Source organism: Scyliorhinus torazame, chromosome 24, assembly GCF_047496885.1.
Source record: "Scyliorhinus torazame isolate Kashiwa2021f chromosome 24, sScyTor2.1, whole genome shotgun sequence".
NCBI classification, from domain to species: domain Eukaryota; kingdom Metazoa; phylum Chordata; class Chondrichthyes; order Carcharhiniformes; family Scyliorhinidae; genus Scyliorhinus; species Scyliorhinus torazame.
In genome coordinates, this window is record NC_092730.1 from 18,145,767 (window position 1) to 18,170,515 (window position 24,749).

Here is a 24,749-nt window from a genome sequence, read left to right on the forward strand (position 1 = left end):
GCACTGAAACACGAAAAGAAACCTCGGGAGGACCACCATTTTAACCGCCTGCACTCTGCCCGCCAATGACAGGGGCACCATGTCCCACCTCTTAAAGTCCTCCTCCATCTGCTCTACCAGTCGCGTCAAGTTAAGTTTATGCAAGGTTCCCCAGTTCCTGGCCACCTGGATCCCTAGATATCGAAAATCCCTTGCTACTCTCCTCAGCGGCAGATCGTCTATTCCCCTGCCCTTTTCCCTGGGGTGCATCACAAAAAGTTCACTCTTTCCCATATTCAATTTATATCCCGAGAACTCTCCAAACCCCCTGAGTGTCTGCATTATCTCTGGCATCCCCTCCACTGGGTCCGCCACATATAGCAGCAAATCATCCGCATATAATGACACCCGATGTTCCTCTCCTCCTCTGAGCACCCCCCTCCACTTCTTAGAGCCTCTCAGCGCTATGGCCAATGGCTCGATTGCCAACGTGAACAGTAACGGGGACATGGGGCACCCCTGTCTTGTGCCCCTATGTAATCAGAAATAGTCGGATCGTTGCCTGTTTGTAACCACGCTTGCCACCGGGGCCCCGTACAGGAGCTGAACCCATCTGATGAACCCCTCTCCAAATCCAAATCCCTTCAGTACCTCCCACAGGTAGTCCCACTCCACTCTATCAAATGCCTTCTCTGCATCCATCGCCACCACTATCTCCGCCTCCCCCTCCGGTGGGGGCATCATCATCACCCCCAGCAACCTTCGTATATTGGCATTCAGTTGCCTCCCTTTTACAAACCCTGTCTGGTCATCATGTATCACCCCTGGGACACAGTCCTCTATCCTTGTCGCCAGCACTTTGGCTAGTAACTTGGCATCTACATTTAGGAGGGAGATGGGCCTGTATGACCCGCACTGCAGCGGGTCTTTGTCTTGTTTCAGGATCAACGATATCGTCGCCTCCGACATTGTCGGGGGTAGTGTCCCCCCTTTCCTTAGCCTCATTGAAGGTTCTCGTCAGGAGTGGGGCCAGTAGGTCCACATATTTCCTGTAAAATTCCACCGGGAACCCATCTGGTCCCGGGGCCTTTCCTGCCTGCATGTTCCCAATTCCTTTAATCACCTCCTCCACCTCAATCTGCGCTCCCAAACCTGCCACCTCCTGCTCCTCAACCCTCGGAAACTCCAGCTGGTCCAGGAAGTGTATCATTCCCTCTTTCCCCTCCGGGGGTTGGGACTTATACAGCCTCTCATAAAATGACTTAAACACCCCGTTCACCCTCCCCGCTCTCTGCTCCATCCTTCCCTCCCCGTCCCTAACTCCTCCGATCTCTCTCGCCGCCCCCCTCTTCCTAAGTTGTTGGGCCAGAATCGGCTCGCCTTTTCCCCATATTCGTATTGTATTCCCTGTGCCTTCCTCCACTGCGTCTCCGCCTTACCTGTGGTCAGCAGGTCAAACTCCGTCTGTAGTCTCCGTCTTTCCCTGTATAGCCCTTCATCCGGGGCCTCCGCATATTGCCTATCCACCCTCAGAATCTCCCCAATCAGTCTCTCCCTTTCTTTACCCTCTTGTTTCCCCCTGTGGGCTCTTATGGAAATCAGCTCCCCTTAACCACAGCCTTCAGCGCCTCCCATACTACTCCCACCTGGACCGCTCCATCATCATTGACCTCTAGGTATCTTTCAATACATCCCCTCACCCTTCCACATACCCCCTCGTCCGCCAACAGTCCCATGTCTAGTCTCCAAAGTGGGCGCTGCTCCTTCTCCTCTCCTAGATCCAGATCCACCCAATATGGGGCGTGATCTGAAACGGCTATAGCCGAATATTCCGTTCCTACCACTTTCGGGATCAGCGCCCTTCCTCGGACAAAAAAGTCTATCCGGGAGTATACTTTATGGACGTGGGAGAAGAAGGAAAACTCTTTACTCCTCGGTCTAGCAAATCTCCAGGGATCTACTCCTCCCATCTGCTCCATAAACCCCTTAAGCACCCTGGCCGCTGCCGGCCTCCTCCCGGTCCTAGATCTGGACCGTCCAGCCCTGGGTCCAGCACCGTGTTGAAGTCCCCCCCCCATTACCAAATTTCCCATCTCTAGGTCCGGGATGCGCCCCAACATACGCTTCATAAAACCCGTGTCATCCCAGTTCGGGGCATATACGTTCACCAGCACCACCGCCTCACCTTGCAATCTGCCACTCACCATCACGGACCTGCCCCCACTGTCCACCACTATGGTCTTAGCCTCAAATGATACCCGTTTCCCCACCAGTATTGCCACCCCTCTATTTTTCGTATCTAAGCCTTGAGTGGAATACCTGTCCCACCCATCCTTTCCTTAATCTGACCTGATCCGCCAATTTCAGGTGCGTCTCCTGAAGCATAACCACATCCGCCTTCAGTCTCTTTAGGTGCGCAAATACCCTTGCCCTCTTAATCGGCCCATTCAGCCCTCTCACGTTCCACGTGATCAACCGGGTTGGGGGGCCCTTTACCCCCCCCCCCCCCATCGTCGACTAGCCATCCCCATTTTTAAACCAGCTCCTCACCCGGGTCCCACGCACCCGTTTGTCCCCCAGACGGCGCCCTCCCGTCCTGACCATCCCATCCCGTATCAGGTCCCCCTTACCCTCAGCAGCAGCAGCAACCCAGTCAGCCCCCCCCCCCCCCCCGCTAGATTCCCTTCTAGCTTGATTGCTCCCCCATATTGCTTCCGGGAGTCAGCAAACTCTGGCTGACCTCGGCTTCCCCCGTTTACCCTTCGCCTCCCTGCGTGTGAAGCCCCCTTCTTTCCTGCGCCCACATTTCCCGCCGCAATTTCCATAGCGTGGGAAAAAAACCCGCTCGGGGGGGGGGGAAGAAAAAAAATTCTCCCGTCTAACATTTTTACAGATAAACCCTCCCCCTCTCCCCCCTTTGCATTTCTTTGCCACCACCTCGCTACTTCTTTCCAAACATCAATTCCTCAAATTAGTCCAACTTCTCTTCTTGAATAAATGTCCACGCCTCCTCTGCCGTCTCAAAGTAGTGGTGTTTGCCCTGGTGTGTAACCCGGCTGCACCATTCCAAATGTTACTTTCTTCCTGTGGAGCACCGCCTTGGCCCGATTGAAACTCGCCCTCCTTCTCGCCACCTCCGCACCCCAATCTTGATACACGGTGATCACCGCGTTCTCCCACCTGCTACTCCGTGTCTTCTTAGCCCATCTCAGGACCATCTCCCTGTCCTTGTAGCGGTGGAACCTCACCACTATTGCTAGAGGTATTTCCCCTGCCTTTGGTCTTCTCACGAGGACCCGGTATGCTCCCTCCACTTCCAGGGGGCCCGTCGGGGCCTCAGCTCCCATTAAAGTATGGAGCATCGTACTCACATACGCCCCAACATCAGCTCCCTCTGTCCCTTCGGGAAGACCCAAAATCCTTAGATTCTTCCTCCTCGAGCTATTTTCCAGGGCTTCCAGCCTTTCTATGCACCTCTTATGCCTCGTGCGTCTCCGTCTTCACCACCAAGCCCTGTACCTCATCTTCATTTTCGGCTGCCTTTGCCTTCACTCCACGGAGCTCCATCACCTGGGTCTTTTGCGTCTCCTTCAATCCCTCAATCGCCAGCAACATCGGCGCCAGCACCTCCTTCTTGAGCTCCTCCACACATCGTCGGAGGAACTCCTGCTGTTCCGGGCCCCATACCATCTGGGCTCCCTCAGCCGCCATCTTGCTTCTCCCTTCTCTTCTCTGCCGCTGCTCCAGAGGATCCTCCGCAATCTGGCCACTACTATCGCTTCTTTCCATCCATACCCGGGGGGACTCCTTCCTTTGTCGCCTCACACTGGGTTTGGCCGTAAAAAATTTCCGTTGGGGCTCCCGATAAGAGCCCAAAAGTCCGTTGAAACGGGAGGTGCCGAAACGTGCGGCTTAGCTGGTCATCGCCGCAACCGGAAGTCCCTCAAAGAGAATTACGAGCAGAAGACGAACACGCTCTTCGCCAGACACGCGCTCGCAACGCGTACTCAACTACCTGGTGAGTCAATCGAGGACTTCTGGAGGGCCCTGATCCCATTAGTTTGGGAGTGTGACTGCCAGGACGTTACAGCTAAGGAGCACTCAGATCTCCTTCTGAGGGACGTTTTTGTAACTGGGATTGGATCCGAAGTTATCAGGCAGCGGCTCCTAGAAGGGGCCACGCGCAACCTCGCAGAGACTAAAACACGAGCGCTTTCCATGACGGTCGCCCTGCGCAATGTACAGTCCTACGCCCCCAACCGCACGCCCCACTCCTCCTATGCTTCATGGGCCCCACAGGCAGCCGCCCCAGCGGGGGCGCTACCCACCCAATACGCCTGCGCTACGCGCCAGCCAGTGATCTCCGGGGGGCCCCGATGCTATTTTTGCGGCCAACAAAGACACCCCCGCCAACGCTGCCCAGCCCGCGCTGCCCTTTGTAAGGCCTGCGGGGAGAAGGGCCACTACGCAGCGGTGTGCCAGGCCCGCTCAGCGGCAGCGGTCACCCCCCCTGGTCATGGACAATGGACGCTGCTAGCCCCCCCTCCTCCCCAGGCCATGTGCGAGCAATGGGCGCCGCCATCTTCTCCCCCGCACAACACGTGCGTTTCATGGGCGCTGCCATCTTGCTCCACCCCCGCAACGTGCGTTCCATGGGCGCCGCCATTTTGTGACCCCCAGGACCTCCGGGCAACGCCATCTTGTCCACCCCGCAGCACATGGAGACCAACGGCGTTTCAGGACCCCGACCCAGCGGCCGCCTCACTACCCGACGACCAAACACGACTCGCATCCATGGCAATCGACCAGTCCAGACCACACACTCTGACCAACGCATCCACCAGCGTGAAAGTCAACGGCCACGTGACCTCCTGCCTCCGGGAGCACCGAGAGCTTTGTACATCCAAATACAGTAAGGTGCTGCTCCCTTAAAGTACACCCTACCAATCAAAGTATCTCCCTGACCTCCAGATCCCATCGCGTAGCGATCCTGGGGTACTGCACGGTCAGGCTCACAGTCCAAGGCGTAGAGTTCCACGGTTTTCGCCTCTACGCCCTCCCTAACCTCTGCGCTGCACCTATCCTCGGCCTGGATTTTCAGTACAACCTCCAGAGCCTGACCCTTAAATTCGGCAGACCCTTACCACCCCTCACTGTGTGCGGCCTCGCGACCCTAAAGGTCGATCCTCCTTCCCTCTTGCCAATCTAACTCCAGATTGCAAACCCATCGCCACCAGGAGCAGACGGTACAGCACCCAGGATAAGGTCTTCATCAGGTCCGAGGTCCAGCGGTTGCTTCAGGAAGGCATCATCGAGGCCAGCAACAGCCCCTGGAGAGCTCAAGTGGTGGTGGTTAAGTCTGGGGAGAAAAACCGAATGGTCGTAGACTACAGCCAGACCATCAAAAGGTACACGCAACTCGACGCGTACCCCCTCCCACGCATATCTGACATGGTTAACCAGATTGCACAGTACCGGGTCTTCTCAACGGTGGACCTGAAATCCGCTTACCACCAGCTCCTCATCCGTAAATCGGACCGGCCATACACCGCCTCCGAGGCAGACGGCCGGCTATATCACTTCCTTAGGGTCCCCTTCGGTGTCACCAATGGGGTTTCGGTCTTCCAAAGGGAGATGGACCGAATGGTCGACTGGTACGGCTTGCGGGCCACGTTTTCGTACCTAGACAATGTGACCATCTGCGGCCATGATCAGCAGGACCACGACGCCAACCTCGCTAAATTTCTCCGCACCACCGCTCTCAACCTCACCTATAACAAGGAGAAGTGTGTGTTCCGTACAAACCGCTTAGCCATCCTCAGCTATGTGGTCCAAAACGGAGTTCTGGGGCCCGATCCCGACTGCATGCGCCCCCTCATGGAGCTTCCCCTCCCCCACTGGCCCAAGGCCTTCAAACGCTGCCTGGGGTTCTTCTCATATTACGCTCAAACTATGCGGACAAGACCCGCCCACTCATACAGTCCACTCATTTCCCCCTGACGGCCGAGGCCCAACAGGCTTTCGCCCGGATCAGAGCTGATATTGCCAAAGTTGGAATGCACGCTGTAGACGAAACACTTCCTTTCCAAGTAGAAAGCGACGCATCGGACGTCGCCCTTGCCGCCACCCTCAACCAGGCAGGCAGGCCAGTGGCATTCTTTTCCCGCACCCTCCATGCCTCCGAAATCCGGCACTCATCCGTCGAAAAGGAGGCCCAAGCTATCGTTGAGGCTGTGCGACATTGGAGGCATTACCTGGCCGGCAAGAGATTCACTCTCCTCACTGACCAACGGTCGGTAGCCTTCATGTTCAACAACACACAGCGGGGCAAGATCAAAAATGACAAAATCTTGCGGTGGAGAATCGAGCTCTCCACCTACAACTACGAGATTAAGTATCGCCCTGGCAAACTCAACGAGCCCCCAAACGCCCTATCCCGAGGTACATGTGCCAGCGCACAGGTAGACCGACTCTGGACCCTGCACGACAGCCTTTGTCACCCAGGGGTCACTCGGTTGTACCACTTCATTGAGGCACGAAATTTGCCCTACTCCGTCGAGGAAGTAAGGACGATCACCAAGGACTGCCAGGTCTGTGCGGAGTGCAAACTGCACTTCTACCGGCCGGACCGCGCGCACCTGGTGAAGGCCTCCCGCCCCTTTGATGCCACAGCGTGGATTTCAAAGGCCCCCTCCCCTCCTCCGACCGACACACTTATTTCCTCAGTGTGATCGATGAATACTCCCGTTTTCTCTTCGCCATCCCATGCCCCGACATGACGTCTGCCACCATCATTAAAGCCCTTAATTCTATCTGCACTCTGTTTGGCTTCCTCGCCTACATCCACAGTGACAGGGGATCCTCATTTATGAGAGATGAGCTACGTCAGTTCCAGCTCAGCAGGGGTATCGCCTCCAGCAGGACAACGAGCTACAACCCCCGGGGAAACGGACAGGTAGAAAGGGAGAATGGGACGGTATGGAGGGCCGTCCAGCTGGCCCTATGGTCCAGAAATCTCCCGGCCTCCCGCTGGCAAGAGGTCCTCCCTGATGCACTACATTCCATTCGCTCATTACTTTGCACTGCTACTAACAGTACACCGCATGAACGGCTATTTGCCTTCCCCAGGAAGCCCACATCCGGGGTATCGCTCCCGACTTGGCTCACAGCTCCGGGAACTGTGCTTCTCCGTAAACATGTGCGGCTCCACAAGGCGGATCCGTTGGTGGAAAGGGTGCACCTGCTCCACGCAAACCCACAGTACGCCTACATGGCGTTCCCCGACGGCCGCCAGGATACCGTCTCCCTCAGGGACCTGGCACCAGCAGTTCCACCCCCGCACCGCCCCCGGCGCCACCCCCATCACCCGCCCCAGGACCGTCCGTCCTCCTCCTGCCCACCCCCGTTGATGAAGAGGATTTCGGCACGCTCCCGGAGTCAACTTCGACCACGACAGCACCAACATCGCCGGCTCCACTTCGTCGATCCCAGAGGACGATCAACGCGCCGGACCGGCTGAACCTCTGACCGGCCCACCGGATGACCAGAGACATTTTTTTCACTGTTCTGTAAATATTAAAGATTGCGAGTTGTATACAGTTATCCACCATCCCCGCCAGACTCAATTTTAACAGGGGGTGAATGTGGTAAACCACTGTGTTCCTATATTAAGGGTTGTACGGTAGAACCTGCACTTCAGGTTCACCTGGGCCCCTGCATGCTAGCTCTGCCCAGGAGCCGGGTTATGAATATGCGTGGCCTCCAGCTTGCAGCCATTTTGTCAGCTGCTGTAGGAGGCCACACTTCAGATACTAATAAAGCCTCAGTTTGAATTCAACTTTGTCTCCAGCCAAATTGATCGTGCCTCAGTCTCTCTGTGTGTCTTTCACTCCCTGTCTGTGCCTCTCTGTCTCTCTCTCTGTCTCTCTCACTGTCTCTCTCTCTGTGTGTGTGTGTGTGTGTGTGTCTCTCTCTGTCTCTCTCTCTCTGTCTCTGTCTCAGTCTCTCTCTCTCCAGGTGCTTGGCAGTCTTTACTCATGGGGCCACTGCTTAGGCCACGTGAAGCATGTCAGTATTTCCAGAAAGGGGGGGGGGGGTTTGAGGTTGGGGGGAGGGGCGGGGTCTCTGGCAGCCTGTCGACAGGGATTGTACGAGCATATTTTGCCCCCACCCTCCCTCCCTCCCTATAACTTTTGATCGAGCGCTAGTCCTCTCTGGTTTATTAGAGTGACTGGTCCAAACTGGTCTTGTACGCCGTAAAACTAAACTCCGGTGGCAATGGGGAAATGAGAATGCTGGCCCGAACTGTATGTATCCTGTCGGCTTAACCCAGGGCCTGTCGGGGTGCGTTACAGAGGGCGGGTTTCGGGAGGGGGCGTCAAGTTTGACCTGGGCAGGACGAGGTGCAGAGGGAGATCCGCGGCGCGTCTCGATCCGCGTAATACAAGACCGCGTGAGGTGGAGGGGGCTGCGGGCGGGCGGGGGTGGGGGGGGGGGTGGGGGGGATGTTTCGGTGGGGAACCGTGGGTCACTCCGATTAGGAGCGCAGACGGGATCCCTCGAGGTTTGTTTCCACGCGAGCGGTAATTAACAAACGATGAATTAATTGTTTTCACCGGCGGGTAATTAATTGCCCTGTTCTTTTTTTTTCTCTTCCCGTGCAGGTCTGACGGAGAAAGGGTCACCCGGGAACGTTTGCAAAGAGAGGCCTAGGGTGTGAGGCAAGGCGTCCACAGCGTAACAGTGGCCGCGATGGATTCGGGAGCGCAGCAGAGCCAGCCGACGTGATCTCCACCCCCCCCCCCCACCCCCCCACCGCCTCCGCTCCCCGCCGTCTCTCCAATTTTCTCGCTCGCCGTCCGTCTGGGCCACGTCCTTAGCCGCGGAGGGCCTCTGGGGCGAGTTCCGAGGTCGGGGGGGCAATGCTTCGTGCCGCCGTGAGGATGCGCCCGGCTCCGGCTTAAGCGGCGAGCGTTTCCCGCCCCGCAAAACGCCCCGTCCCGCCGCCGGACGAGACGGGCGGCGGTCAAAGAAACGAAGATATACACGCACGGGAGCGACAGGGCCCCAACGTCTTTGTCTCTGCACCGCCGGGGCTCGTTTGTATGGAGAAAGCCAAAAGGATTTTTTGCGAGGCCGGCGAGATAAATTTGCGGCGACCTCCGGGCCCCCCCCGGGCGACCTCGCAGCAGCCGGCCGCCCTGCGGAGCTCGTGACGGGCGCCGCCGAGCCCATTCCGGGCCACCGGAGCTGTTGCGGGGAAAACGCCGTGCCAATCTCCGTCGGACACGAGCGCCCGGGAAGGGGCCGACGCCGAGGCAACACCGCGACCGGACGTGGGGGATTTCCGACAGGAGGGGGGGGTGGGGGGTTGGGGGGGGGGGTGGCGGGGTGGGTGGGAGGGGGTGGGGGGGCTGCAGAGGAGGTGCCTGAATGCGTAGAAGCGGTCCTCCCTAACCCAGGGTTTTCCGCCGAGCTGAGCGTTGGGGGACTGAGAGCGCGACGCCGCGGCCGAAGATGGCGGCCGAGGCCAAGCTGCTGTGCCTGGCGGTCCTCCTGGTGTGCACCGTCGGCCTGAACGCCGCCCTGGAGTTCGGGGGGGCGGCGGGGCAGTGGGCCCGGTACGCCCGGTGGGACGGGGGCTCGCAGGGCGAGCTCAGCTTCAGCCTCAAGACCAACGCCTCCAAGGCGCTGCTCCTCTACGTGGACGACGGCGGCTACTGCGACTTCCTGGAGCTCATGATCGTCGACAGCCGCCTCCGGCTGCGCTTCACCATCTTCTGCGTGGAGCCGGCCACGCTGCACACCGACGCCAGGGTCAACGACGACCGCTGGCACATGGTCCTTCTGACTCGCAACTACCGGGAGACCATGCTGGTGGTCGACGCGGAGGCCAAGGCGGCGCAGGTGAAATCTAAGAGGAGAGACATGACGGTGGCCAGCGACCTCTTCGTCGGCGGCATCCCGCCCGACGTGCGCCTTTCCACCCTGACCTCCAGCACCGTGAAGTACGAGCTGCCCTTCAAAGGCCTGATCGCCAACCTGAAGGTGGGGGACACGCCCCCCGTCCTGCTGGGCAGCCAAGGGATTCAGAACGATATGGAATATCTGTGCTCCAAGCAGAACCCCTGCCTGAACGGAGGCGTCTGCTCCGTGATTAACAGCAAGGTGGTGTGTGACTGCACAGAGACGGGTTACGAAGGGACGCTGTGTAGCGAAGGTAGGTGCCCGCTTCAACTTTTTAATTCCTCTCTTGAGTGTTGAATTGCCTGCATTTGAAGTACCCAGCAGAATGCCGCTGTGACCTTTCCCGGGCTGTCGCACGGTCAATTCCAGTTCCACTTGACCCGAAGCCCCAGCACGGGTAAAATATGATGCCCGAGGCTCTTGACAAAAAAATAATGTAACTGATTATCTAATAACCCTTTCCCAATCCCCTGCCCCCTTTTCGAACTACCCCTACTCTCTATACATCACACACACACTTACACACACACACACTTGACCATACACTTACACACACACACACGCTTACACACACACACTTGCACATACACTTACACACACACACTTACACACTCACACTTACACACACACACTTACACACACACACTTGCACATACACTTACACACACACACTTACACACTCACACTTACACACACACACTTACACACACACACACTTGCACATACACTTACACACACACACTTACACACTCACACTTACATACACACACTTACACACACACACTTGCACACACACACTTGCACATACACTTACACTTACACACACACACACTTACACACACCCGCTTACACTTACACACACGCTTACACTTACACACACACTTACACATACACTTACACACATACGCTTACACACACACACTTACACACACACGCTTACACATACACTTACACACACACACACTCACACACACACGTACACTTACACACACACACTTACACATATACTTACACACACACTTACACACATTTTCACACTCAGACACACACACGCATGTATGCACACAACAAAGAAGGGATTGAGAGGGAAGCTAAACGTTTATATGATCAAAAAATTAGAATCTTTGATCCTTGGGGTTGACTTCCAGTTAAAGTCTTTCCAGTGTTCAGACTTTCAATTTGGTACTTCTTCCTTCCAGACCTGAGATGGTTTTCTCTGGAAAGGTCACCTACTTTCTCTGCAGACTCAGCATCATTTCAGGTTCACAGCAAAGGATGTGCCCGGAACACTCTGCATTCAGAACAGTAGAGAAGCTCTTTCAGTAAGGGAACGAGAGAGAGAGAGATGAGCGGAGGAAGGGAATTGCTTCTCGTTTTGAGGATTACCCGGACTACATACCAGAGTACCACTTTGTGTTACCCAGGGTATGGTATTAGAGCGCATGTTTGGAGTGGAGAGGTGTGTGGACGCAGGCGGTGTGTCGGTGCAGACTCGATAGGCCGAATGGTCTCCTTGCAGTGTAGAGATTCCGTACTATGACTTTCCAAGGTCGGACCACTTCTGCCGAGCTCGCTCAGAAACATAGAAACACATAAAACAGAAGCAGGAGGAGGCCGTTCGGCCCTTCGAGCCTGCCCCCCCCCATTCATTATGATCCTGGCTGACCATCGAGTTCAAAACCCTGATCCCACCGCTCCCCCATATCCCTCGATCCCTTTAGCCCCCAAGAGCTGTATCAAATTCCTTCTCGAAATGACACAGCGTTTTGGCCTCCACTACTTTTTGCGGCAGCGAATTCCACAGATTCACCCCTCTCTCTGGATGAAGAAATTTCTCCTCACCTCAGTCCTAAAAGGTTTACCCCCTGACCCTCAAACTATGACCCCTAGTTCTGGACTCCCCCCACCATCAGGAACATTCTTTCTGAATCTACCCTGTCTAACCTGTTTGAATTTTATATGTTTCTATGAGATCCTCTTTCTAAACTCCAACACGCAGGAACCAGTCACTGACCTGTCAGGCAGAACACTGTCCCTGGCTAACCCACTGCCAGACAATCAGTCGCGCCAACCTCCTCCAAAGCTGATTCCTTTTAAAAAAATTTGATTTATTATTGTCACGTGTATACAGTGAAAAGTATTGTTTCTTGCATGCTGTACAAACAATGCATACCGTGCATAGGGAAGGAAGGAGAGACTGCAGAATATAATGTTACAGTCATAGCAAGGTGTAGAGAAAAGATCAACTTAACACGAGGTGGGTCCATTCAAAAGTCTGATGGCAGCAGGAAGAAGCTGTTCTTGAGTAAGGTTCAGAAGACAGTCTGACCTCTCCACTCCAAATGTGGGCTCTGATACTGTACCCTGTGTAACACAAAGTGGTACTCTTGTATACAGTCTGGGTAATCTACAGTCCATCTCTGATCTGATATGGAAGATGGTGTGGGACCTGAATCTAGCACCATGCTCTGCATTACCCAGCAGAATCCTCTTGCATTGTATCTTGTGCAAGACCCTCTTTAATAATAATAATAATTTTTATTGTCACAAGTAGGCTTACATTAACGCTGCAATGAAGTTACTGTGAAAATCCCCTCGTCGCCACACTCCGGCGCCTGTTCGGGTACACGGAGGGAGAATTCAGAATGTCCAATTCACCCAACAGCACGTCTTTCGGGACTTGTGGGAGGAAACCGGAGCACCCGGAGGAAACCCATGCAGACACCGGGGGGGGGGGGGGGGGGGGGGGGAAGAAAACGTGCAGACTCCGCACAGACAGTGACCCGAGCTGGGGAATCGCACCCGGGACTCTGGCGCTGTGAAGTGACAGCGCTAACCACTGTGCTACCGTGCCACCTAAGGTAACCTTTTACCTTAGTCCTGGGTATCGATCGCCTCTCGGACGGAATGTCACTTCCAGTTGCCTGTGCAGGACGAAGGGAAGATTGACCCTGGTGCCTTCATCTCAGTAATAAGAATAGAACAGCAGAATATTTTTCTACTTTTTAAATATTGATTGTTGAGGACCCAGCTGATGTTACCCACAAGAGAACATAGAACATAGAACATTCCAGCGCAGTACAGGCCCTTCGGCCCTCGATGTTGCACCGACCTGTGAAACCATCTAAAGCCCATCTACACTATTCCCTTATCGCCACATGTCTATCCAATGACTATTTGAATGCCCTTAGTGTTGGCGAGTCCGCTACTGTTGCAGGCAGGGCATTCCACGCCCTTACTACTCTCTGAGTAAAGAACCTACCTCTGACATCTGTCCTAAATCGATCTCCCCTCAATTTAAAGCTATGTCCCCTCGTGCTAGACATCACCATCCGAGGAAAAAGGCTCTCACTGTCCACCCTATCTAATCCTCTGATCATCTTGTATGCCTCAATTAAGTCACCTTTTAACCTTCTCTCTAACGAAAACAGCCTCAAGTCCCTCAGCCTTTCCTCATAAGATCTTCCCTCCAGACCAGGCAACATTCTGGTAAATCTCCTCTGCACCCTTTCCAATGCTTCCACATCCTTCCTAGAATGCGGCGACCAGAATTGCACGCGATACTCCAAATGCGGCCGCACCAGAGTTTTGCACAGCTGCAACATGACCTCATGGCTCCGAAACTCAATCCCTCTACCAATAAAAGCTAACACACCGTACGCCTTCTTAACAACCCCCTCAACCTGGGTGGCAACTTTCAGGGATCTATGTACATGGACACCGAGATTTCTCTGCTCATCCACACTGCCAAGAATCTTACCATTAGCCCAGTACTCTGTCTTCCTGTTATTCCTTCCAAAATGAATCACCTCACACTTTTCTGCATTGAACTCCATTTGCCACCTCTCAGCCTAGCGCTGCAGCTTATCTATGTCCCTCTGTAACTTGTAACATCCTTCCGCACTGTCCACAACTCCACCGACTTTAGTGTCATCTGCAAATTTACTCACCCATCCTTCTACGCCCTCCTCCAGGTCATTTATAAAAATGTCTCAAAACTCCGAAGGAGAGCTTGGAACATTGGTTCTTAGTGGTCTATTTGTTTGGAATTATGTGAGGAACCAGACCAGGCGCTGGTTTAGCTCAGTGGGCTAGACAGCTGGTTTGTGATGCAGAACAAGGCCAGCAGCGTGGGTTCAATTCCTGTACCAGCTGAGAATTCTGAATTCTCCCTCTGTGTACCCGAACAGGCGCCAGAATGTGGCGACGAGGGGATTTTCACAGTAACTTCATTGCAGTGTTAATGTGAGCCTACTTGTGACAATGAAGATTATTAATACGGAATATTCATTCAAGTAAATGAAAATAAATAAACACATGACAAAATAATATTAGACACGATGAGAATTATATTGATAACTAAACACACCGTTTTTTGCTGAAGTTATCTCTCGTTGGGCAGCACGATAGCACAAGTGGCTAGCACTGTGGCTTCACAGCACCCAGGGTCCCAGGTTTGATTCCCCGCTGGGTCACTGTCTGTGCGGAATCTGCACGTTCTCCCCGTGTCTGCGTGGGTTTCCTCCGGGTGCTCCGGTTTCCTCCCACAGTCCAAAGACGTGCAGGTTAGGTGGATTGGCCAGGCTAAATTGCCCTTCGTGTCCAAAAAAGGTTAGGGGGGGTTATTGGGTTACGGGGATAGGGTGGAAGTGAGGGCTTAAGTGGGTCGGTGCAGACTCGATGGGCCGAACGGCCTCCTTCTGCACTGCATGTTCTATGTTTCCCAAATATACCCACATTCCCTGAACTCACTGAGGCACCCTCTTCCCAAGCAACATCCAATCTTAGTAACTCTCTAGGTCAAATCCAGTTAATAGTTACCACGCAATTTTGCTGAGGTGATCAAGTCTGGGAAACGCCTTTTCCTGGTTCACATCTGCAGCCTGCCAAGGCACGAAATGTTATATGGAACAGGCCTCACTGGCTCGGATCGTAGTTGGAATTGCCTTGTCTGACTGTTGGATGGCGAACCCGCCTCCTTCCCTTATGAGGGTGCGAGCAGTTGTACTCGTCAGGCTCTTTGATATCGCACCCTGTGGATTCTGCTGTCTACCTCTCTCAAACTCCGTGTCGACGGAAGTTATCATTTGTATAGCCCCATTGATCTCTGGTTAAACAATGTTTCTGATATGGCCATTCGTACCTCAGTGTCTCTAAACGCCTACTAATCTTGTTACTGGGCAAATCCCATCTCGTTAATCCTCTGGACGCCTGCTAATCTTGTTACTTGCCTGCATTATTTTGCTTTCGTTTCAAGTTCAATGTTGACCCCGTTAATTTCCCAGATTCCTAGCCTGGGCCGGAATTCTCCGGCTGTTTGCTGACTCTCTGGCCTCCCATTCGAGTTCCGGAACAGAGTCATACTTGGCTCAAAAAGTCAACTCTGTTCCTCCCTCCCCTCCCTCCACAGATGTCGCCTGCCCTGCTAACCGCCCCACCTAACACCCCCCCCCCCCCCCACCCCAATCCCGCAGAACCTTCTTGCTGTCCTCAATGTGCATCTATTGACACCCCCTCACCTATCCGGAAGCCGAGCAGAGACTCGAAAGGGCGGGAGAACGCTCAAATGTCGCTCCGCCGCTCTCTTTCTCTCCCCTCCCCTCCCCCACCCGCTCCCCTCACCTGAGACACCGATCACTGGGGACATTTCTCACCCCGGGAGTCCGCGGCAATTTTTCGCTGTGTCGCTGGCTCTCTTGCATTTGAAGTCACTCCGGGTCGTGCGAAAGCCGTTTATCGACGCAAGACGGTGCGAGGGGGGGACGGAGGAGGGGGGGGGGGGGTTTGGGAAGGACACAACGACACTGAGCTTGTTTTTCCCATGGTTTAACCGGGGCTGCCTGTTCCTCGGATGTCGGTACCTGGAAACATCAGCTATTGATTTTGCAAGTGATTGCATTTTCAGGCTCCGAGCTTCGAGAGAACTTTGCTCTCTAATAGCTCTGATCTGCACTGCCAAATAAACTCTGATTAGCACAGCTCATGAATATACATTCGTATACAATCCCAAAACTGGCAAACAAGCCTCTCGCCGTTGCAAGAACACACCAAGAGTGAGGAACCAAAATATAGCCTACCGCTGCCTCACGGCGCCTGCGTGGGTTTCCTCCGGGGTGGATTGGCCGTGCTAAATTGCCCCTTAGTGTCCAAAGATGTGCAGGTTAGGTGGATTGGCCGTGCTAAATTGCCCCTTAGTGTCCAAAGATGTGCAGGTTAGGTGGATAGGCCGTGCTAAATTGCCCTTTAGTGTCCAAAGATGTGCAGGTTAGGTGGATTGGCCATGCTAAATTGTCCCTGAGTGTCCAAAGATGTGCAGGTTAGGTGGATTGGCTGTGCTAAATTGCCCTTTAGTGTCCAAAGATGTGCCGGTTAGGTGGATTGGCCGTGGTAAATTGCCCCTTGATGTCCAAAGATGTGCAGGTTTGGTGGATTGACCGTGCTAAATTGTCCCTTAGTGTCCAAAGATGTGCAGGTTAGGTGGATTGGCCGTGCTAAATTGCCCCTTGATGTCCAAAGATGTGCAGGTTTGGTGGATTGACCGTGCTAAATTGCCCCTTAGTGTCCAAAGATGTGCAGGTTGGGTGGATTGGCCATGCTAAATTGCCCTTTAGTGTCCAAAGATGTGCCGGTTAGGTGGATTGGCCGTGCTAAATTGTCCCTTGGTGTCCAAAGATGTGCAGGTTAGGTGGATTGGCCGTGCTAAATTGTCCTTTAGTGTCCAAAGATGTGCAGGTTAGGTGGATTGGCCGTGCTAAATTGTCCCTTGGTGTGCAGGTTGGATGGATTGGCCGTGCTAAATTGCCCCTTAGTGTCCAAAGATGTGCAGGTTAGGTGGATTGGCCATGCTAAATTGCCCCTTTGTGTCCAAAGATGTGCAGGTTGGATGGATTGGCCGTGCTAAAGTGCCCCTTAGTGTTCAAAAAAAAACCTGACTTGGGGTTACTGGGTTACGGGGATAGGGTGGAGGCATGAACTTAAGTAGGGTGCTCTTTCTAAGAGCCGGTGCGGACTCAATGGGCCAAATGGCCTCCCTCTGCACTGTAAATTCTATGATTCTATACTTGAGCAGCTTGTGATGGTTGTAGGAGTTTCAAATATATTGTATTGTGTGCATTTGGCGCAGTAAGGATTAAAAGCTTCAGATCAATGTGTGTTTGACTGCTGCGGCAGTGTTTTTTAAAAATCCTGGTTTGAAAGGCAATTCCGGTTTTTGGAAGCCGGTGGTGCAATTAAAGCGTCGTAAAAGTTTGGGCCGATGGATTTTTGTTTGGAATAATTACTCCCTGTGGAGTAGTTAATTGGAGACATTGCATCTCAGCTTGGTGAGATGGTGTGACGAATGGAAGGAGCTAAGGTACCAGGAACCTTTCCAAAAAACAGTTTGCTTGGGTTTCCGATAGGGTTGTGGGCAGCTGTCACGTGTACCGAGGTCCAGTGAAAAGTATTTTTCTGCGAACATCTCAAACAGGTTATTAAGTGCATGAAAAGAAAGTAAAAGAAAAAACATAATAGGGCAACACAAGGTATACAATGTAAATACATCGACACCGGCATCGGGTGAAGCATACAGGGGTGTAGTGTTAATGAGGTCAGTCCATAAGAGGATCATTTAGGGGTCTGGTAACAGCGGGGAAGAAGCTGTTTTTGAGTCTGTTCGTGCGTGTTCTCAGACTTCTGTATGTCCTGCCCGATGGAAGATATTGGGCAGGTGGGAGGGGTCTTTGATTATGCTGCCCGCTTTCCCCAGGCAGCGGGAGGTGTAGATGGAGTCAATGGATGGGAGGCGGGTTCGTGTGATGGACTGAACTGTGTTCACGACTCTCTGTAGTTTCTTGCGGTCTTGGCCGAGCAGTTGCCATGCCAGGCTGTGATGCAGCCAGATAGGATGCTTTCTATGGTGCATCTGTAAAAGTTGGTCAGAGTTAATGTGGACATGCCGAATTTCCTTAGTTTCCTGAGGAAGTATAGGCGCTGTTGTGCTTTCTTGGTCGTAGCGTCGACGTGGGTGGACCAGGACAGATTGTTGGTGATGTGCACCCCTAGTAATTTGAAGCTGTCAACCATCTCCACCTCGGCCCCGTTGATGCTGACAGGGGTGTGTACAGTACTTTGCTTCCTGAAGTCAATGACCAGCTCTTTAGTTTTGCTGGCATTGAGGGAGAGATTGTTGTCGCTGCACCACTCCACTAGGTTCTCAATCTCCCTCCTATATTCTGACTCGTCGTTATTCGAGATCCGGCCCACTATGGTCGTATCGTCAGCAAACAAGTAGATGGAGTTGGAACCAAAGTATGCCACACAGTCGTGCATGTACAGGGAGTAGAGTAGGGGCTAAGTACGCAGCCTTGCGGGGCCCCAGTATTGAGGACCCCGATATGTCCGTAGACAGACGAGCAGTTTCTTTCCGAGGGGTTCAGAGCTGTCTGGCTGAGAGGGTGAGCTTAAACAAGCTGAGAAGCTCGCAAAAGAACACACGGTGACGCGAGGAGAAAGACTTTCTGATTCAAAATGCATTGTCCGACAATGTGGCGGGAAGGGCGCAGCCTTCAGAAAGGAATTGGGAAGAAGACGTGAAGGGAAAATATTTAAATAATGTTTTGTGGCGGAGGGTGGGGGGAGGAAAGAGAGAATGGGACTAACTGGGTTGCCCTTTGGGATAGCCAGTTCAGGATCGATGGGCTGAATAGTCTTCATATCATCCACACTAGTCTAGATTTTCTGGTAACTCTGACCAGATTCCTGAGGTTAAGAATTGTCACTTTTAGCTCGGGGAGAACAGACTTGGGTGACGTTTATGTCCACCCCTCTGGAGAGCTGGTAGGTGTTGCCTCTTTAAGGGGAGGCCCATGGAAAATAGGTGCCACACGGGCATTGAACTGGGCAGCACTGGGTCTTCCGCGCGGCTTTGTGTGTCGCGTTCTCCAATGGCGAGCCTTCTGGACAGATTGTGGTTATGGGGAGCACACGGGCCTACTTTACAGGTGTGATGCAACAGAGAGTTAAAGTACTTTTAAATTAAAACAATGTTTATTTATGAAACCAGTTAATACTTTATAAATTCACAGTAAACATATTAACAACTATCAACACCAATAAATCCCCCAAAGAATACAGTACTCTACAAGTAACTCTTAATCTTTCCTTGCAACATCCATAAGACAAAAAAAACAACCTTTTTACAGAAAGACATCAGGTTTAACTTCTCTACAGAAACAGGTATTATTGTTCAATCACCAAAGGATCTGGAGACAGTCTTTAGATTGAAGAGAGAGAGAGACTAATACACCTTCTCGCTGTGACTGCAACCATCCAGCTCTCAAAACGCAACTAAAAACACACCCTGTAGCAGACAGCCCAAAGCGAAAGTAAAAGCAGACAGACAGCCCAGCTCCACCCACTCTCTGACATTACTGAAAAACACCCATTTCTTAAAGGTGCATCCACTGCAGCTATTTTATAAACACTCATTTCTTAAAGGTACTCTCACCTGACAGATCTTGGCGTACAGGTACACAGATCCCTAAAGGCAGCAGTTCAAGTAGACAAGGTTGTAAAGTAAGCACATGGAATGCTCTCCTTCATTGGCAGAGGTATAGAATATAAAAGTAAGGATATAATGTTAGAATTGTGTACAATACTAGTGAGGCCACAACCGGAGTATTGAGTGCAGTTCTGGTCACCACATTACAGGAAGGACACTACTGCTCTGGGAGAGAGTGCGGAGGAGGTTTACAAGAATGTTTCCAGGGCTCGAAAAGTGTGGCGACGAGGAGAGATTGCATAGGCTGGGGTTATTTTCCTCGGAAACAAGAAGGCCGAGGGGTAACTTGGTTGAGGTGTACAAAATAATGCCGGGGGGGGGGGGGGGGGAAGAGATAGAAAGGACAGGATAAAGTTGTTTCCCTTGGCTGAGAATTCGAGAACCAGGGGACCGTAATGTGAGAGTCCCTTTAAGAATGGGTGTTTATAAATGGGTGTGTATATAAATATCTGTAGTGAGAGTACCTTTAAGAAATGGGGGGTTTATCGGTGATGTCAGAGAGTGGGTGGAGCTGGGCTGTCTGTCAGCTTTTTACTTTCGTTTTAGGCTGTTTGCTGCAGGGTGTGTTTTAGTTTCGTTTTCAGATCTGGACAGTCACAGCCAGAAGGTGTATGACTCTCTCTGTAATCTAAAGAATGTAAATCGATCCTGGTGATTTAAAACTAATAACAGTAGTGACGTTAACCTGATGTGCTTCTGGTTAAAGGTGTTTTAAGTCTTATGGATGTTAAAAGGAAAGCTTAAAGGATTACTTAGTGTTGTATTCTTTGGGGGTTGTATTTGAATTGATGGTTGCTAAGATGTTAACTGTATGTTTTAAAAAGGTTAACTTGAGTTCAAAGAATAAACATTGTTTTGCTTTAAAAAATACTTTTCCATTTCTGCTGTCCCACACCTGTATAGTGGGCCGTGTGCTCCCCACACCACAATCTAGTAAACGTTGTGGGTCAGGTGAACTCCATGATACACTTTGGGGTTCTCGAAACCCTGGCCCATAACAGGACGTAGATTGAAGATAAGAGGCAGAAGGTGTAGAGGGGATACGAGGAAGTGTTTTTTTTACACAGAGGGTAGTGGGAGTATAGAATTTGTTGCCCGAGTTGGTGGTGGAGGCAGAGACCCTAAACTCTTGTTAAGAAGTACCTGGACCTGCACCCTAAGCGCTGTAAGCTACAGGGCGATGGACCGGGTGCTGGAAGGTGAGATTAGAAAAGGTGTCCTCGGGCTGGCACGAACAAGGTGGGCCAAACTATCTCCTTCTGTGCTGTAAATCTTCGATGGTTCGAAGTGGGGCCTCAATGGGGACACGGGGGATAGAGCGGACGGGAGGGAAGTGGACTTTGCTTGGTGGGAGGGGAGGGGGGTTTGATTAAGTTCCACCCAGTGACTCTGATTCATGTTCTGCTGTGACTAAGGTGTAGCAGTGATTAACTGGCGTGCGTTTCCCTTTCAAAAGTCACAGAGCCTGTTTGTTGCTAAGTGGAATGCTCGAGGTCAGTTGGAGGTTAATTGCTGCTGGGGATGGTTTAGGCTCACTGGGCTAATCGCTGGCTTTAAAGCAGACCAAGGCAGGCCAGCAGCACGGTTCAATTCCGGTACCAGCCTCCCCGAACAGGCGCCGGAATGTGGCGACTAGGGGCTTTTCACAGTAACTTCAGTGAAGTCTACTCGTGACAATAAGCGATTTTCATTCATTTCATTTTCATGGAAATGCCGCAGGTCGGTAGATGTTTCTCGATCCCTGGCACCAGAGCAGAAGGTGGGGGGGGGGGGGGCGTCTGGTGTGAAGCACCCTGGGATGGATTCACCGGTGTCGTAATCACCGATCTGGCGGAGAATCCCTTTCTACGACAAAATCGGGTGGGGGGGGGGGGTGGTTGATGCAGGTTTCGCACGCTCCGTCATGGCGTCATGGCGGCTCGCGCCGCACAGACGGCCTCAGGGCGTCACCTGAAGGCCCTCCCCCCGATGCTCCGCCCCCCCCCCCCCCCCGATGGGCCAGGTTCACGATGGCGCGGTTGACCTGTGACCTCAGCGGTCGGGAACCCGGTGTGGCGGCTCCAGACTGTGTACAGCGCCGCCGCAGTCGGGGTGAGGGTCGGGGGAGCCGTGCCGCTGGCCGGGGGGTGGGTGGGGGGGGGGGGGGGGGCCTTCGGCGAGGGCTGGGGGGGGGGGACTGGTGGGGGAGTGGCGAGGGGGGGTGTCCAGGGAGGGCACTACCTGGCGGGTCGGATCCAATGCCGTGTTTTAGGCGCGACCGTTGCTGGTGGTCGCCGTGCGCGAGTGCGGCCAGGGACCCGCCCATTCTCCGGCCGTTTATTTCACGGAGGCCGGCCGGCTTTACGTGGCGCGCTGCTAGCCCCACATGAGTCCCGCTGGCTGATGCGTTGCGCTTCAGCGCCTCTCGCAGACCGCCACGCCCTGGTAAAATTGGCGCACGGCCCCACTCTGAGCTCGCCGTTGCCCTCGGCAGCCACCGCACCCGCCGTGGGGAGGCCCCCTTTGACTCCGGCCTACCCCAGCGCTCCCCGGGCCGAACCTACGTCGGAGCCTGGCCCAGCCACGCCTCGCGAATTCTCAACGTCGTTTTGAATCCTTCTGTGGCCTCCCAACGCTAAACCTCCCCCCCCCCCCCAACGCCGCCCACCACTTCCCACTCTCTTGCTCTCTGCAATCCCTTCCGTCCTCACAGCCTTCCGGGGTATCCGTGCTTCTCCTGCAATCCCGGCCTCGGGCGCACCCCCCCCCCCTCCCCCCTGATTTTAATCACCCCACCGTCAGCGGCTGTTGTTTAAGCTCCCGAAGCGACTCCACGTCTCTCGTGTCCTTGAAGGTACTTGCCCAAGCTTTCGGACATCGCTCCTAATGTCTCCTGACCGGGGGCAGTGGGATATGGTGAATTCTGGTAATGTCCCTGGGCTGGTAATCCAGAGGGGACACCCCGGGTTAGCGTTCCGAGGGTGGGTGTATGAGCTTAGATAGGGTGCTCTTTCCATGGGCCGGCGCAGACTCGATGGGCCGAATGGCGGCCTCCTGCACTGTAAATTCTATGATTCTATGACACGGATCGAATCCCCACCCCGCCGGCTGGTGGAATTTGACTCCGATGAATAAAATCCGGGATTATAAAGCTCGGTCTCGGTAACGGCGACCGTGACAACGATCATCGATTGTCGTAAAAAAAAAACATCTGGGTCACTAATGTCCCCCTTTAGGGGAAAATCTGCCGTCCTTACCCTGGTCTGGCCTACATGTGACTCCAGACACCCCCCACTCCCCCCCCCCCCCCCCCCCCCCCACACACAGTGATGTGGTCGCCTCTTAACCCCCCCCCCCCTCTGAAATGGGCCCGAGCGAGACACTCGGTTCAAGGGGGCAATTAGGGACGGGCAACAAAGACTGGACCCGGCTCAGCGACCCCCCATTTACCCACAGAAGGATAATTGGATTGGATTGGATTTGTTTATTGTCACGTGTACCGAGGGACAGAGAAAAGTATTTTTCTGCGAGTAGCTCAACAGATCATTAAGTACATGAGAAGAAAAGGGAATAAAAGAAAATAATAGGGCAACACAACATACACAATGTAACTACATAAGCACCGGCATCGGGTGAAGCACACAGGGTGTAGTGTTAATGAGGTCAGTCCATAAGAGGGTCATTTAGGAGTCTGGTAACAGCGGGGAAGAAGCTGTTTTTGAGTCTGTTCGTGCGTGTTCTCAGACTTCTGTATCTCCTGCCCGATGGAAGAAGTTGGAAGAGTGAGTAAGCCGGGTGGGAGGGGTCTTTGACTACGCTGCCCGCTTTCCCAGGCAGCGGGAGGTGTAGACGGAGTCAGTGGATGGGAGGCGGGGTTCGTATGATGGACTGGGCGGTGTTCACGGTGTTTCTTGCGGTCCTGGGCCGAGCAGTTGCCATACCCAGGCTGTGATGCAGCCCGATAGGATGCTTTCGATGGTGCATCTGTAAAAGTTGGTACGGGTTAGTGTGGACATGCCGAATTTCCTTAGTTTCCTTAGCACTGAACAGACCGAGGTCTCTGAGGCCTAAGGAAATGAGGTCTAAGAAAAAGGAAATGTGACTTGGTTCAGGTTGAGCTCTGTGAAAAGCCGGGGCATTTTACGATGTCGGAGATCTATATCAATGGGTTGTTGTTAATTCATGGAGATCTTGTTTGCACTTGTCACACATTGTTTTTCAATCATTTGAAATGAATGAAATGAAAATCGCTTATTGTCACAAGTAGGCTTCAATGAAGTTACTGTGAAAAGCCCTAGTCGCCACATTCCGGCACCTGTTCGGGGAGGCTGGTACGGGAGGCCATCGCTGGCTATAGATCCAGCGTTTATTGCCCATCCCTAATTGCCCCTCGAGAAGGTGGTGGGTGAGCCGCCATCTTGACCCGCCGCAGTCCCCGTGTGGTGTAAGTACACCCACAGTGCTGTTCGGGAGGGCGCTCCCAGGATTTTGACCCCAGCCACAGCGAAGGAACGGCCGATAAATTTCCGAGTCGGGAGGGCGAGCGGCTCGGAGTGGGGGGAGCTTGCAGGCGGTGGTGTTCCCCGTGCGTCTGCTGCTGCCCTCGTCCTTCTAGACGGTAGAGGTGGCGGGTTTGGAAGGTGCTGTCGAAGGAGCGAGTGGCTGCGGCGCGTCTTGTAGACGATGCACACGGCTGCCGCTGTGCGTCGGGGGGTGGAGGGGGCGAATGTTTGCGGTTAGCGTGTCGATCGAGCGGGGGCTGCTTTGTCCTGGATGGTGTCGAGCTTCTCAAGTGATGTTGGGAGCCGCGCTCATCCAGGCGAGTGGAGAGTATTCCCTCACACTCCTGACTTGTGCCTTGTAGATGGTGGACAGGCTTTGGGGGGAGTCAGGAGGTGAGTTACTCTCCGCAGGATTCCCAGCCTCTGACCTGCTCTGGTAGCCACAGTATTAATGTGGCTGGGCCCAGTTCAGTTTCTGATCAATGGTAACCCCCCAGGATGTTGATAGCGGAATACATGAAAAAATAGCAGTGAAGGGTAGGTGGATGGACATGTTTAGCCCAGGGGGTTATTGAATTGGAGATTTGGTTATCAGGGAAGGCTATTGAAAGGGCGATAATATAGAGAGATTAAGAAAATGCAAGCTACTCGTATTGAATCAGAGATGCGTGTTCCATTTGGGAACTTGGGGTGAGTTGGTAAGTGGATCCCGTAGGATTTTCCAACCATTTCGGATCATGAAATTATAAAAATTCTACCGTCATAAGAGGGTTGACGAGGCA

The 24,749-nt window shown here is 53.3% G+C and overlaps 1 protein-coding gene across 1 annotated transcript in view; it reads left to right on the top strand.

Moving 5' to 3' along the window:
• The first annotated feature begins 9,393 nt into the window (after positions 1-9,393).
• Positions 9,394-24,749, top strand: part of LOC140400210 (neurexin-2-like) — a 2,085,493-nt gene continuing 2,070,137 nt past the window's right edge. Inside the window, exon 1 of the mRNA XM_072489678.1 lies at positions 9,394-10,198. Coding sequence (XP_072345779.1) covers positions 9,496-10,198 — 703 coding nt within the window. The 5' untranslated portion in view covers positions 9,394-9,495. The remainder of the gene's footprint in view (positions 10,199-24,749) is intronic.